General features: G+C 28.0%; 1 protein-coding gene across 10 annotated transcripts; it reads left to right on the forward strand.

Annotated features, from left to right (window-relative positions):
- Window positions 1-7,430: 7,430 nt before the first annotated feature.
- Window positions 7,431-14,246, forward strand: LOC137812149 (shaggy-related protein kinase eta-like). 10 transcript variants are annotated; one of them, XM_068614069.1, is made up of 16 exons: window positions 7,516-7,634; window positions 8,404-8,746; window positions 8,941-9,096; window positions 9,740-9,789; window positions 10,117-10,206; window positions 10,385-10,444; window positions 10,518-10,578; window positions 10,669-10,790; window positions 10,874-10,948; window positions 11,045-11,101; window positions 12,706-12,846; window positions 12,953-13,003; window positions 13,083-13,148; window positions 13,276-13,359; window positions 13,508-13,609; window positions 13,779-14,246. In XM_068614069.1, exons 5-16 carry the CDS (start codon window positions 10,117-10,119, stop codon window positions 13,872-13,874), a joined length of 1,005 nt encoding a protein of 334 aa, XP_068470170.1. In that variant the 5' UTR covers window positions 7,516-7,634; window positions 8,404-8,746; window positions 8,941-9,096; window positions 9,740-9,789; the 3' UTR covers window positions 13,875-14,246. The 10 variants fall into 10 exon arrangements, with proteins under 10 accessions (XP_068470161.1, XP_068470165.1, XP_068470169.1 ...); XM_068614063.1 differs by having other exon boundaries at window positions 8,404-8,434; window positions 8,543-8,746; window positions 10,518-10,790; XM_068614064.1 differs by having other exon boundaries at window positions 7,475-7,634; window positions 10,518-10,790.
- The last annotated feature ends 3,247 nt before the right edge of the window (window positions 14,247-17,493 follow it).

Below are 17,493 nucleotides of genomic sequence, written 5' to 3' on the forward strand. Positions count from 1 at the left end.
CTCATAAGAATGAATTTATTTCTCATGTGTCTACAAAAATGAAAAGAATGAGACATTTTAAGTTTTGTAGGCTTAATACAAGAATATATATATATATATATATATATATATATATATATATATATATATATATATCACATAAGGGAGCATTAATCGTGTAGATTAAGTGTGAAATAAATTTCAAAATCAGATATACACTCTAATTTTAAACAAGACAACTTGCTTCTTATCATAATTTTATATTTATTTTATTTTTGAAAGATAAAAGTATTTTTGTTGGATAAATTATAATTTTATTGTCTCTCTTCGTGTTTTGTGACAATTATTTCTAACAATCAAAGAAGCTAATTAGAATTTAGAAAAATAGAAATACACAATTAGAGGTGAACAAAAGCAGTTGTTGAAAGGAAAAGTTTGAAAAGCATAAAAGAAGCAATAATTTCGTCTTCTTTAGACAAACAAACCAAACGCTCCCATGAGGTCGCATGCGTTTGCACACAAATATAAATAGCATAATCATCTCTTCACTCTTTCATCACAAAATAAAAACAAAACCTCACACAATCTCTAACATTTCTTTCTTCATTCTCTTTTTCTCTAATTTTTTCATAGCCATGGCATCTCAATCATTCTCCATCAAGTCCTTCCTCGTGTCTCTCCTTATGACACTTTTCTTCGTTGTCCTTGTCACTGCTAAACATTCATCTAAACATTCGGTGCCGGCACCGACACCGGGACCTGATGCTGAAGAAACTGGATTTTCATATTGACATTTTTTTTCTGAATCTTGGTCACTAATAGCAACATCTCAACGTTGCTTTAGGTGATAATTCTTACACTGCATTAAGTTTTGTGGCACTTTTATTTGTATACAGAATCAGTGTGCATTTGTTTTCACTTGTATACATTCTCTTTTATGCATTTGTTATTATTTGACAATTTTGTACATGACAATGTGTTTAATTAATTATATTTTTTTTGCTCTTAATTTTTTTCTCATAAAAAAATTATTAATATTATTTAAAAATATAATAACTACTGAATTATTAGTAAAATATATTAAAACTAAAAATAATAGTTATAATATTTTTACAAGATTATAAAAACATTCAAATTTAAAATAACATAAAATAGCTAAAATATGTAATAGAAAAAATATTTAAAAATTAAAAAAAACGATCATATATCAAAGTTACTGAAGTATAATATCCAAATAGTAAAATAACCATTATAAATAATATAAAAGTTAAAATAAGTTATATAATATAAGAGTATATAAATATAACATTGCTAATGATAATAATAATATTATTAGTTTTATTATATGTTACATAATTTCAATGTTTTATTGCTAGGGACTGAAAATAAAAATATGCACAAAAAGTACAAATTAATAAAGTTTTATGTTTTATGAGTGAAAGAAAAAAAAAATACAACATTTCTTATATGGAAAATAATAGAAAAAAAAACATATTATGTTTTAATTTTAAATTTTTAAAAAAATAAGGTTGTAAAATTAAAAGATCAAAATCAAAATTGAATTATAAAATATTATTTAATCAAAATTAAATTAAATTAAATAATCGGTTTTTATATTTGATTTGAATTCTAAATCAAACTTATTTAAGTTATCTTATAAGGGAGTGTGTGAAATAGAAAATCTGATTAAAATATTTTCAGTAAATCATTTTAAATCTAAAAAACAGTTATTCATCTTTTACTTTTTTAACTTGACATATTACTAACTTAGTTTATATAAATACTAGTGGAAACATAAACTCTATTGCGTCTATGTATCCGTATATTTTATTTTATTATTTATATATAATTACTAACTTAGTTTATATAAATACTAGTTGAAACATAAACTCTATTACGTCTATGTATCCATATATTTTATTTTATTATTTATATATAATTATTTTTAATATTAAAAATTGAATAATAGAGGAAAAAGGGAGTTAGTGGAAGGTGGAGGAGAGAGAAAAGGGAAAAGGGTGGTGGTTGAAGGTGAAAGGTGGAGGAGATGGAGAAAAGTGAAAAAGTGAATTTGACATCACGTTATTTGGAGTCGAAAGGATCCATTTATATACATTTTAAAAAACATAGAGATCAAATTAACTTTTTTAAAAATCACTATATTAAATTGAATATTGTCCATAAATGTAGGGATGAATAAGTTAATTAAACCTTTATATAAATACTAGCGGAAACACAGACTCTATTGTGACTATGTTTTCGCATTTTTTATTTTATTATTTATATATAAAAGAGGTTATATGTGTATGATGTATTTAATAAGATTTATTAAAACTAAATCCATCAATTAGGCTTGAGAGTCACTTCTTAATATGGTATTAGAATCATTTTGGGTATATCCTAGTGATGATTTGCTGGACTTATCAGACCACTCACTATCAGTTATTGGACTGCAAACCTCACGTTATAAGTCGGTTTTATGAGATCCGAGTAGAGATAAGTGGTAATAATTATAAGGTATTAAAAGCATGACAACAAAAAACATTAAAAATTAGACAAAAAAAATTAAAAATGATTCACAAATTGTAAATGACATGAAAAATAAAGATAAAAGTATAAATTATTATAGATAGAAAATAAATCTAAGCTAAAAATAAGATAATTGGTAAAAAAAAAAAATTATCGGTTTTGTCATTTCTAGTTTCCTGTTCATAGAATGTCAGTACCAAATACAAATATTCATACCAAATGACTTTCATAAATAAGTCGTTACAAAATGCTTGTATTTTTTTTTTTATGAAAAATGGTAATAGAAATTTAAACAAGTCAATTAAAAAACAAAAAAAAATTATACGTTTTTTTTTAAGTTAATAATAATTTTAAAATATTTTAAATTTAAAAAAACTAAATATAATTTTAAATGTAATTTTTTTAAATTCATAATGCAAATAAAATCTATGAAAAATATATTGTATGATTATCTCCAAAGATAATATTTATCTCTAAAGTAGAAAATAAGAGGAACTTCATTAATAATATTTAAAGAAATAAATTGTAGAAAATTTCACATTGATTAGAAATTAGGATATTTCACCGTATATAAGTTGGTGCATGTTAATATATTTAATTTTCTATTTTAAATTATTGGGTTTTGTTTGTTTGACCCAACTTTCTTTTTGTGTTTCAGCTAGGTAATCTTTTTTCTTATATATACACCATGCATTTTACTCTCTAATATACAAGTGAATAAAAGTTTTTTTTTTCTCTACAATTAGGGTTCATCAAAACCTCTCTTTCTTCATTATGATTACGTGCGCTACATTAAAGCATCACATCAGACAAGGAATATTCATCTTCATTTACTGTAATATGGTATCAGAGCTCTTCGAATGAAGAGTTCTGCTGCGTTTCTCTCTGATTTTTATTTCCCTCGTTCTTGGTTATTTTTTTATTTTTTTTCTGTTCTCTTTCAAAATATTGATTGGTTTTAAAAATCTTTTAGGCAATGTTTAATGAAAACTCTAGTCTTAACAGTAGTCACACTATTACATGCAATTTTTGTGGTAAATATGGTCATACTGAGACCGTTTGTTTTTGCAAAGTGGGTTTTCCTCCTGGTAATGTTAAAACCTCAAAGTTTTCTTTTACTATAAAAGTCTGCACTTTTTGTAATCGTCTTGGCCACACTTTTGACACCTGTTATAAAAAGCATGGGTTCCCTCCTGGCTACAAATTCCCCAATTGGACATCCCAAGTCAATAATATGATTACTACTGACACTTTTATACGGATTTTTATACGGATTTACTTTATAAAATTATAATAAAAATTAAATAAGTCAACTAAAAACAAACAAAAGTTTTTATACGGATTTTTTTAAGTAAAATAATAATTTTAAATATAAGAAATTTTTAAATTCATAATGCAAATAAAATCTATGAAAAATATTTTGTATGATTATCTCCAAAGATAATATTTATCTTTAAAGTACAAATTAGAAAAAAAAAATTAAGAATTATTCATAAATTGTAAATGACATGAAAAATAAAAATAAATGTGTAAATTATTACAGATAAAAAATAAATCCAAGCTAAAAATTAGATAATTGATAAAAAAAATATTGTTTATCGATTTTTTCATTTCTAGTTTCATGTTCATAGAATCTCAATTCCAAATACAAAATATTAATACCAAATAACTTTTATCTCCTTTTATAATAAATAATAAATCTTATACATATACCACTTGTTCTTCAAGGGATTCATAGTTACTATCTAAACATGTTAATTTCACATCAATTTATAACTTCCATATTTTAAAAGAAAACCATTTCTTCAAATTCAAAAAAACATATTATAACATATCTACCATTTTCTTAATATTGCTAGATTAGCTGAAATCAGTGTACTGCTTAAAACAATATTCATCTATTTATAAAATATTAGTCAGATTCGTTGTAATATATTATCTGTTGAATGAAAAAAATTATAGTGACAATGCATATACTTAATTTCTTATAAAATATTTATTAAAGACTTATATCTAAGCAAAAAACTTTTCTTTCAATTACTCATTTTAAATTCATAGTAACAAAAAACAATAACAGCCACTGAAAATATAAAAATGGAAATGCCAAAAATGAAATAGACACCATATATTTGCAGATGGAGGATTTGCCACAAATAAAATTTGTTTAAAAGAATTTAAAAAGTCATAATCCAAGCAAAAAAAAAAAACGTTTCTCATCTCATTGATCCAAAGTTACAAAGTTTTCTCTTATTTATAAGTTAGGCTATCTTTTATGAGTATTGATAGATGAAATAGAATTAAAATCCCACACTAACCATAATTCAACTTGGTCCCCTAGAATTAAAGTCCTAATAACCATTATACACCCTATCTTTCTTTTTAATTATTGATTCTTTTACAAAAGTATGTTTCTTATTGTATATTTTTTTTTCAAGATAACATAACTTTTTTTTTCTAGTCCACCCTTAATTTAATTAATGAGAGAGAAAAATTAATTATAGGACATAAATTTACTTTGAAATAAGAAACTAAAAGGGGAGATAAGTATAACTTACTTAAAATGCATTAAAAATAAAAATAAATGTTTTTCTTGATTTGAGTGAAAAAAACTTTCAACAACTATTATAAAAATAATATAAAATGAGTAATAACTCAGGAAGACTAATAAACATAAAAAAAACACTAACCTAAAACATATTACACAAATCATCTTATTATTACATCAAAATTAAATACATAATTATGGAAATTAATAAATGAGTTTGGATTGATTCTTTAATTCAAAAATTAAGTAATCCACTTCAATAAACTCTTATATAAGCATATTAAGTATAAATTATTGAACTCATTTTACTCTCCAAATTATTGTCCTAAAATTTACACAAGGTAAATATGATACAAGCTTGTTGTTGTTGAGTATAAAATATCTATGACTTAAAATTTTTATTTATAGAAATTCTTGCTTTAATCACTTTACTCCTTAAAGAATATTAATAATAATTAGATCTTAAACGGAATTATTTTAATTATTAGTAATGAATTTTCACTCTAACTAAATTAGAAACACAAAATTTTGGTTTCTAGATTAGTTTCTATTATTGTTAAATAGTTTCTAAATAATTAGAGACCAAATTTAGAAACTAAATAATTGGTAGTTAAAACATTGGTTGTTAATTAGATACAAACTATTTAACAATGATAGAAACTAATTTAGAAACCAAATTTTTATTTAATTTTTAAAATGGTCTCTAATTTAGTTACTATTGCAACTAATTATTTTAGTTTTTAAAAATTGATTTCTATTTCATGATTTTCTTGCCGTGTTTGCACTGAACTAAAGAGAAAAAAAAAACTATTTATAAATTGCAACAACATAAAGTGATTTTTGCATAGGCCAGCGGAGAAGACATGATCATCATTTTCACTTCTGGTATGACTCCTCTACTATTAGTGCCACCAATTTACAAATTATATGTAAGAATATAAAATTTAAAAAATACTTACAAAATAATTATTTTTACTATTTTTTTAATATTTAGTATTTTAACAAGGTTACAAATAAATATATAATTAAATAGTACACAAATGAACAATAATACATATAATAAATATATTATAATATATGATTTTCACGTTTCATCAATTTATTATAATAAAACAAACATTTATCTTGATTCATGAATTATATCATCAATTTATTATAATAAAACAGTTTGTATGTAAGTAGTTTTTTTCAATTACTTCTTTTAATTTATCTCTTGTAAAAAATATTGTCATATTCTTTCTAGTTAATCAACCCTCATACAACTTCATTTGTAAATACAAAATTCAATTTCTTTTATGTTTTTCAATCTCCGATCATATTATATTTTCATAAGTTTCATAAAATATATATAACATTCTAAATTAATTAATAAACTATTTTATATTATTAAATTATATTCAAATCCAAAATTCAAAATCTATTTTAAGTAAATCATATTATAATGCTACATAATTTTTTAATAATGTAAAAGTAAGCTTTCTTGTTTTCTATCTATGCTTTGGGATGAGATTATGAAAGGTAAGAAAGTAAAAAGAAAAAGAAAAAAAATCAATTTATTTAAATTGATGAAAGAAAATAAATATGAATGAAACATGATATAATATATATTTATATTATTAACTATTTTAATATTATTTATAATTATTATAATAAAAATTAATTAATAAAATATTTGTAAAGTAATTTATTTGGAAGAGTATTTAATGGATTATGTAATTTTCTCTTTATATTAGTGGAAAGAAATGGAACACAAAGAGTGGGATAATAAGCATGAGAGAAAGAAAAAAAGAATTAATAAAATTTCATTTTAATTACTAAAATTGTTTGTTACTTATTTATAAATAAGTGTTAATAAAATTATAATGAGATGAATTATTATAGTTACCACAGTAAAATATTAAAAAGACTTGTTCTTACAATTTTAAGAATCAAGATTTATCAATGTAAAAAAAAGAATTTGGATTTACCACATAAGAAAAAGAGAAAATTACTAATGGAAATACATAGGTTTTATTCTAGGTAAGCATAAAAAGAACTGAGTCAAATTATATTTTTATTTTATTTTATTTGTTGGTGGGTGTGAGAGAAGGTTTTCTAGTTGACATAGCTTTCTTTGAATTCAACCTTTTAAGAAAAAAATTAATAAAAAGAATCAAATTTAAAAATTAACTTGAAAAAAGTAGAAATAAAATAAAATGTTTAATTTTCGGTACAAGAAAAATAGACAAAAATAAAAAAAGAGTATATTATTTAATTGATTTAATAAAAAAATAAAAATAATATATCCACATATTTTTTACTAAACTCAATAATTTTTCCGAAAAAACATTTCGTACCAAAAAGAACGATAAAAACAGATGAAACGAGGTTAGATGGTGTTATGGAAAGATATTTACGCAGCAGATATTTTATCTAAAAGTGAAAAAAATCAGTTATATATCTTGTTCAGCAGGGCGGTGGGCAGGTGCACACCACCAGTAGCTATAAATGAAAACTCTCCTCTCTCGCATCTTCTTCACTTTTCCACCTTCTCACAACCTTAACATCCTCTTACCTCATGTCAGACCATAGCCAGAACAAGGTGCGTGCGTTTCCCCTTTCTTTTTGTATCTCATTGGATTGCTTTATTGTTTTGTGTTCGGAAAGTTTATTGACACCCGAATAAAATACCTGATTTCGGTTATTTGGGATGATAAAAGAAGCCAAAAGAGTTATATGGGTTTTCCATTTTTTGTTATCCAATTTTTCTCCTTTTATCCTTTTCCATTCCTCCGGTGGCCTGGCTAGGAGACTCTTAGGTTTTCTTTTGTGTATAAAAGTCGGTTCCTTTACTGAAGATTTTGGTCCTTGGGTTTAAAAAGGGAAGACCCACTGGCTCAGTTTCGTCTTGATCTCTCTTTTTGTGTCTGTAATGTTTGGTTTATTTATTTGGGGGCAGGAGAGTTCTGAATTGGGTGTGTAATGATAAAGATTTCTCAGTGCTTTGGTCTTGATTTTATTTTTATGATCTTTTGTTTGTTATTTAATGGATCTTCTTGATTCCTTTGCTGCTCATGACTCTAGTTTCTGGTTAATTTATTAAGATTCAATGATGTTCTACTTTGCTGCTGGCTGCTAACGTTGTATTAAGTTATTTAATGTGCGATCCGTCTTACTTGTCAATTTCAACAATTGTTGCAAGTTTCTTGTCCCAGGATCTTAGTGCTATTATGTTTCTTGTCTTCAACCTTTTTACCAGCTTGTTACTGTAATTTATCAAATCTAATATGATTCTTGCCCTGTCTACCTACCCCTTTTTATTTTTTTATGCAACATATATGGGGCTTAGATTTTGAATAACTGAATTGCAGGAAGACCTGGTTAGCACTCTATATTCTGCTGGTCAGTGTCTACCGATTGTTGAGGATTTCTTAATGAAAATGGTGTAATTTTGAGATTTATGGAATTGGAGATTTTTTTTAAAAAAATTATCCGGTTAACTTGTACCAGTGTGAAGAAGTCGTATATTAATGACATGACTTCAGATTTGTCAAGGTGAAGTGGTGACACAACTTCAGATTTGTCAAAGTGAAGTGGTGACACTACTTCAAGTTTGTCAAAGTGAAGTCATGCCAGTATGTCAGTATGATATGACTTTAGTGTAAGAGAAGAAATCGTGCTTGACGGACACGACTTTGATTAATTTTAATTCAGGTTCATATATTTGTTGTTTTTTTTTTAATGAAGTTGTGCTAGCATGATACCATTTTAGTTGTTTTTATATTAGACTGAAATCGTAAACCCTTTACACGACATGTATAGGATTATTTTTATTTATATTAATATTAATATATACGGTTTTATATATAAAAAAATGATTAATATGTTATTAATTGTCTCATTTAAAGTGAATAGTAATGTGGACGGATCGATACAATCGTCTTATTCAAGGTATTTAGTTCAACGGTAATGGCTATTTGCATGACACGACAACATATAAGCAATGGTACATTAACCATATTATATGATACATATCGTCTTCGGAGTCTACATTTGACAATCATGTAAGTTTACTCGTTATACTTTTCATTATGTAATTTTATTTATCTAAAATTTGACATTGTTTCCCAACACGTCACATGACCTTGACTAACCCCAACCCCAACTTCCTTATCAGCATGTTGGGTCTTCTTATTGTCAACATGACTAGGTACTTGGTTAGTCCAGTCAACTAGGTCTTTAGTAACTACCGATGTCCATATACATGGATCATCATCACCATTTGTCTTTTTATTTTCCACACCAACAAGTTTCGCACACATACAATATTTTCCCTAATTAACCAAATCTTTTTTCCGGTCCACCAAATATGTTTGGAACTTCGACATTCACCCCTCCATTTACACACAATCTCACATCATCCATGTATTATTATTGACCCACATTTGTCCTCACAAGGACTCGATAATGACGGTGGCAATGATGATGATGATGAAGACAACAATGATGATCCACCTCCACCTCTTTTTAAACATCACCATCCACGAAGGCCTAGAAGACAAACAAGAAGACCATCTTGTAGCACTTCCTCTAATAGATAAATTATTTGATATAGTGTAACAATATTCATATTTTAATTTAGTTCCAATTTGCATTATTAACTTTCCCCTTTTTCTTCATTTTGGGGTCAAATAAACTTGGATTAAGATTAATCAAAGTCGTGTGAGTCAAACACGGCTTCCCCTCTTACATTAAAGGTATGTTATGTCATGCTAGCACAACTTCATGTTGACAAATCTAAAGTCGTGTCATGCTTGCACGATTTCTTTTACAACAAGATCATATCATGTTGACACGACTTACTTATATGGTAAATCTTTTAAAAACTACTCATTTCGGTAAATTCTTCGTAAAATTGCACCATTTTTGTTAAAAAACAAACTATTGAGTGTATAATATTTTTTAATAACTGTATTTTCATGCTTAATCTTCCTTGAAACGGCGTATCATTTTCAAAATACATGCAAAACATTTGAAATTGCAGTATTCCTTATATCTTGTCGATAAATGTGGCAATTTGACAGATGTCCACTTCTGTTGTCAATGTGAATGACTCCCTGACTGGTCACATCATATCCACTACAGTAGGAGGAAAAAATGGGAAGCCCAAACAGGTATTTTCGTTGTGAACCCCATCTTTCCTGTGATTTAAGTTATTAATATTTTTTTACCAGATTCTGAGTTTTTAAAAAGTTCACTTGAATTTTTAAATGTTGTGGGATTTAGAAGATTTTACCTTTGATCCATAGTAAACCTTTGAAAATTTAACGTCTTTGTTGATTATTCTTGTAGACTAGAAGATATCTGGCAGAACGCATTGTGGGGACTGGGTCATTTGGAATTGTCTTCCTGGTATGCCAATACTATATTCATATCAGTTACTATCTCCATATATCAGGCACACGGTGATAAATTTTCCTCTTAGGCTAAGTGCGTGGAAACTGGGGAGCTAGTGGCCATTAAGAAGGTTTTACAGGACAGAAGATGTAAGAATCGTGAGCTACAGTTAATGCGCATGATGGACCATCCAAATGTGATCTCTCTGAAGCACCGTTTCTTTTCCACTACAAGTGCAGATGAACTATTTCTTAATTTGGTGATGGAATATGTTCCAGACTCTATGTACCGAGTCTCAAAGTTGTATACTAATACTAATCAGAGCATGCCACTTATCTTTGTGAAACTTTACATGCACCAGGTATGCTTCAGATTTTCTAGTGATTGAGGAGGTTCTGTTTTTATCTTTTCACATCCTGATACAGGTCTGTGGTTCACATATAGATTTTCCGGGGTCTGGCTTATATCCACACTGTCCCTGGAGTTTGCCACAGAGATTTGAAGCCTCAAAATATACTGGTTTGTTTATATGTTTTAGCAGAATGCAATATTGACTTTCTTTCTGAAAAAGAAGGAACCATTTCCTGATCTGATGTAATTTTGTGTATTCTCTAGGTTGATCCTCATACACACCAGGTTAAGATATGTGATTTTGGAAGTGCAAAAGTGCTGGTATGTTTGATATCATTCTCAGTACATTCACATATTTTCGTGTGGGTCATTAATAATTATTATTATATGTAATAAATATGCCCATATTCCCCTTTAATATATTAGAATCTCAACCAAGTATTATAAAATATCATGACTGATAAGAAATTTGACAGAGCCACACAACAAAAATGTGTTGTAGTTCGAGAGCCCAAAGCCTTATAATCCAATAATTCCAGTGTTGGAAATCTCATACCTTGCAATTGGATCTTAACAATCACCTTTTTGTTGATGTAGATGACAAGGGTGTTGCAACTGTAACTGTAGCAAGGAGATGGTAAAAAGAAAACAGAGAATCTATTTTTATAAATTGATGTTTTGTTTACCAAGATGTGAAAAACTTAGAAAATCCTTTTTATTAATTTTTTTTTTGTGTGAAAACCAACCTAGGTTTAGAAGTTGGTTGTGCACAGTAAATGGTGGAAATCAAATATCACTGCACCCATACATTAAAAAAGGTTACTTTCGTAATTAATTGTGCAATTATTAATAATTTTTTAAAATATTTGTTTTAACCCCAAGATAAAATAAGAAATTGAATAGAAAACAAGGAAATTATGTTTTATATCTATTTTAAATAAATAGAGAGCTTCCTTACTCTGATCTAACCCTCGATGCAACAAGAAACTCAAAGCAATGCCATTTCTACTTGCTCCGTCATGTCATAGTCGTGTTGTTTCATTATTTTTGGAAGCTTCTTCTGCTTTCATTTCCTTCTTTTTCTCATCTTCCATGCTGTAATACTTTCCACATTTGAGTGGTCCTCTCGGAATAACTATATTTCTAACTGCTTCACCCTTCATACTCTGATTACTGGTTTCACACCTTGTAGAATTTCCCACTATTGCTACTATAATAAATTCATAATTCCATGAGATCGCACCAGTATTCTCTAAAGCAAAAGGCACTGCGATCACCACCCAGTAGGTGGCTGATTGATGGGAGGGACAAGGAGTACAGAGTGCTCCACCACATGAACTTCTTAAATATAGGGTGCTGATCTCTTGACCTGTTCAACCCTCTAGAGCTTCGAAGTCCTACAAATCTTCAATGACATGACCCTTGCTTGCCTGAACATTTTGTTCCCTTTTCTCTTACTCTTTCATTGCTTTTGCTAGTGCATGAACACCATAGCCACCCTTTTTTTCAAACCTTCTTATATTTCCACAATAATTATGTGATGATTCAGTACCTTCCTAACTGATACCCCATCCCCTTGTCTGTGGGATATGTATTGTCGTTCTCCACTGAAAATTGCTGAGCTATATATATCTATGTGTGTATCTATCTTGCCAGCTGTTACATTGTAACTTTTTTATGCGGTTTTTTGTTTTGGCCTTTTGGGTAGACCAGGCATTTTTGTCTTGTGATATTACTTTGTTTAGGGCCTTTTGGGTAACCCATCCAGTGTTTTGTTTATTCGAGATTTCTGGATGATTTTTATACATTAAACTTATGTCTTCATAAGCTTTTAAATTGTGACTCTATTACGATATGCAGGATTAATATTTTTCGGTGTTATTCCAACTGATGTTTGTTGCTTACTTGGGATTTTATGTGATCAGATTAAAGGTGAAGCTAATTTATCACACATATGTTCACTTTTCTATCGGGCACCCGAACTAATATTTGGTGCCACTGAGTATACAACTTCAATTGATATTTGGTCAGCTGGCTGTGTCCTTGCTGAACTGCTTTTGGGCGAGGTTTATATCATTGCTTTTCTTTTATTGTTAAAATTATGCAAATAGTCTCATTCAATAATTATTTACTACCTCCATGCCATCGGACAAAAAAATGGAACTTTTGAAGCCATTATTTCCAGGCGATAATGCAGTGGACCAACTTGTAGAGATTATCAAGGTGCGACTTACAGCATGTTAGGCTTTTAAGATCGTATCACTATTTTCATAAGAAGTCAGGTCTAAAATCTGTATTCCAGGTTCTTGGCACACCCTCTGAAGAGGAAGTTTGCTGTTCAAATTCGAACAATTTCAAGTTTTCACAGGTTAGAGCACATCCATGGCACAACAGCTGCACTGTTTACTCTTCTTCCACTTTGTTTTTTCAGATTATCAAATTTGAGTGTATAAAGGAATCCTGGACGTTCTAAACCTTAAAAATTTTGAGTGTAGATATTCTGCAAAACAATGCCTCCAGAAGCAATTGATCTTACTTCCCAGCTTCTGCAGTATTCCCCAACACTTCGTTGTACTGCGGTGAGTGTTTGCTTCAATTATGATTTATATTTCTCAGTGTGTAAATCATTTAGTCTTTCTTCAACATGCCATTATATTTCTTCTAAATCTTTATCAGTTAGCGACTGTTGTATATAGCAGTTTGAAGGATTTTTCTTTTGTCATGCAGCTAGAAGCATGTGCACATCCATTCTTTGATGAACTCCGGGAACCCAATGCTCTCTTGCCAGATGGTCGGCCATTTCCTCCTCTATTCAACTTTAAACAAGAGGTGAGTGTGGCTGCATCATCTTCATAGCTATGAATGAGGGTTACAAAAATCTAAATGGCCTAGCTAACAAAATTGATAGACAGCTTCATTATGAATACATACACATGATCTGATATTCAGTAAGTTCGTTGTATATGGTCTATTAAATGTTTTTGTTCTTTGTTTGCAGCTATCCGGAGCGTCTCAAGAGCTTATTGATAAGTTGATACCTGAACATGTGAAGCGGAAGATAGGGCTACCACCTACCCATTTTGGTGGAACATGATGTTAAGCTGTGCAAGGTGTATTCTAATGGCTACAAGTTAAAAGAGGGGTGCCATCTTATTGTCCAAATTACAAGTTGTTATTATACAGTGGCAGTGTAGTTGTGTGCCTGACTCCAGTCACCATCTCTATAGCATGGGTACCAAATTAAAGCTGTATACATACAAACATACCCCAAACATGGGCAGGACAATGTTGTTTGTTGGGTCTGTTTTCTTACTGGCAATGGTAGGACAGGACTCTTTCTTCCTACACCTTCATATGTTCTTCTTCATCCTCGTACAAAACATATGTTCTTCTGCCATCCTCGTACAAAACGTGAAAATAACTTTTTATTCTTTTCACTACCATAAATTAGTTTTTGATTATGTAATCCGGACTACCATAAATTAGTTTTTGATTATGTAATCCGGACATGCATTTGAAAAAATATTTTTTAGATTATATAATTCGGAGTCTAAAAAAGACTTTTAAATTATGTAATTTGTAAGTTAATTACAAATTTGAAAAAAAAATTGGATTACGTGATTTGGGTGGGACTTTTTGAAAATATGAAAATTTATGGAGTGGAAGAACATATGGAGGTGCAGGTGGAGGAAGAAACAGTCCAATGGTAGATATCAAATATGTGGTGTGACCCAAGCATGCCCTTCTCAAAGGTAATGCCGCCTGTTTCTCCTATCAAGTCTCTTATATTCTTTACCCTTCCTTTTTATTTTGGCTTAATTAACTAAAACTAAAAAAAATATCAAATGTCATTTATAGTAAAATTATTTCTTAAATAAAATTAAAAGATATATTTAATAAACATCAATATTTTCTTGGTATAAAAATTACAGTTAACTAGAAATATACTTTAGGTCAGTCTGATGGCATATTTTTTGTATGGGTCAGATCATGTGTTTTGACTTAGTAAATTTACTCCCATTGGATTTTTGTTATAATAAATTTATTAGTAGATTATTTTGTAAGTTTGTTATTTTTTATCTTAGTTTTCTAAGCATGTTTTTTAATAGATTTTGTTTTGTTTTGCTAACATCTTACCCCCTTTTCCGTTACTCTACATATTCACAGTATAATTTTTTTATTAATTTTTTGTGATAATTTTCAATTTTGATCTAAAAACTTATTTTAAATTAATTTACATTTTTTTAAATTTAAATTTTATATTAAATTATATTTTAAATATGTTAATATACAATCACATCTATTCTATCACATTAATCAATCTACAAACTTTTCAACTAAATCTAAACAATATTTATTTATACTTTTTTTTATTTTAATTTTTTCTCAATCTAAATAAAACATGCACCTATTTATTTTGGAAAATACTATTTAATTTCTTAAACACATTTCATCACGTCCAAGGTTGAATATCTTGAAGATGTAAAAGATAACATGATAACAGATAACACAATAAATTCTCAATAACTCACCTATCATCTTATAAAAATAAATTTTAAATTTAATTTATTACTACAAAAAAATAGTTTAATAAGAGATTATATTTGTACATAAATCATATATTATAATTTGTATTGTATGTTTATAGTTAAGAATAATAAAAACGAAATTCAAAATAAATACATTTAACACTAAATATCTAATAATAGGACAAACATGTTAAAAGATAAAATGGTCATTGGTCATTAAACACGTTAACATTAAGTTGGGTTAGTTATTGTTGATCTTTTAACTAAATATTTATCTTCAGATAATTTTAAGAATGTTTCACAAACTAAACTTGATTTTATGATATGACAATTATTGTAAAGATTATATTTTAAAACTCTTATTCAGTGATGTTTTTTTTCATTTATCTTGAGCACTTAATTTATTTTAGAAAAACTTATTTAGTTGTGACATAAAATAAACACATGACATTAGAACTAAAAGTTGGTGATAAGAGACTTGATATACTGCAACACACTGGAAATAATACTCGTTATTAAAGAATGTGTCATGATTTTTGCTAATTTTTTCCATAACTCCATGATGGATTGGACCTTTATAAATTATATGTAGGTTGATTCTCCCTGCACCATATTATTTATGATTTCCACTCACCATATACATGTAAAATGTTTATTTTGTTTTTAATGATTTTAAAATTTTCTTTTCAGATATTGATATCTGAATGTTAAATTATAAAGTTCCGGATATACAAATCTGAAACTAATATGTCACTTATTTGAACAGCACAAATGACTTTTTGGATGTCAGGATCCGTAAGCAAATATAAATGAATTTTGGATCTCAATCCTCAACACCCTTTATAACACACCATTCTGGATATGAAAATTTGGAACTCATTATTCACTTCTGAATATGACCATCCGAAAAGCTTAAATAAAATATAAAAATGATATTAAAGATTTTGAAATCCATAATGTATAAAAATGACTTCTAGATATTGAATTTGTAAGTAAATATATGAAAAGAACAGAAAGAGATTTTAAAATTTTCGTTAAATGCGAATCAAAATTGATTGGATGCAATAAACAATTCTCTTTTATATGTATAGTATTCGTTTCAAGTCCGTGAATCTAGTCTGCTCCTCGTAGAACACCATCATGTATAGAGAATAAGACTAAAAAACTAGAAAAGGCCAATAAGAACGACAAAACTGAGAGATTAACTTTTATAGTTTTTACATTTATATGATCTCAGTGTAATTTTTTTGTAATCTTTCATGATTAAAAATGATCTGAATATAGGATTTGCAAGGGTCAGTGATGAATATTTTGTGGCACATATTGATGATGGTAATTAGGTTGATGGTGTAGTTTAGCCTAGCCAGTGTTTTATTTGGGAAAATAAGGTGACGCATGTAAATGGCTTGCACATGGCACGAAGCGGTGGTTGGATGTAATTAATGTATACCCCACAACCATAATACTATTATCACCCCTTCACAACCATTTTGTGCCAAATTGCATTGTCTTAATGCTCAAAATTAGAAGAAATAAAGGGTTTGAGTATTTGATAAAAAATTAACATTAATTTTTGTTGATGAAAAAAAGTTCAGTTTAGGACACATTGAGCATATCTCTGTAGTTAGTTAAGTAGGTGTTTGTTTGTTGGGTACGAAAGCCCTATTTTTCTACATCACATGCTCACGGATTTAATTTATCTCTCACTTGTCTCTGTTTCATACTTTCATTTCATAGCCTGACTGACTGTTTGACCGTACATTAATAAACACGCTCACTTTTCTCTCCTTCCCTTCTCTTTCTGCTCCCAAATTTAAATTTAATACTTTATTACGACTCCAAATATTAACACCATTTAATTTTATTTATTTTAAAATGATACTATTAATGTATTAAATTTATTTTTATTATTATTCATTTTTAAAATATTATTATTTATTACTAAAAACATACATATTTACTAGAAGCAGATAAAAAATAACTATAAAATGTTTAATAAAAAATTATCAATCTTGTTATATTTTATATCAAATTTTAATGTTTTGTTTGGACTAGGAACTTAATTTGAGAAGTAAATTTGAGATGATTTGAAGAGAAAATGTAAAAAAGGTGAGTTTGTTTGAATTAATATAAATAAAATAAATATTTTAGAAAAAGTTTGTCAAAATTTAAGAGAGTGATGTG

Source organism: Phaseolus vulgaris, chromosome 2, assembly GCF_000499845.2.
Source record: "Phaseolus vulgaris cultivar G19833 chromosome 2, P. vulgaris v2.0, whole genome shotgun sequence".
Lineage (NCBI taxonomy): Eukaryota > Viridiplantae > Streptophyta > Magnoliopsida > Fabales > Fabaceae > Phaseolus > Phaseolus vulgaris.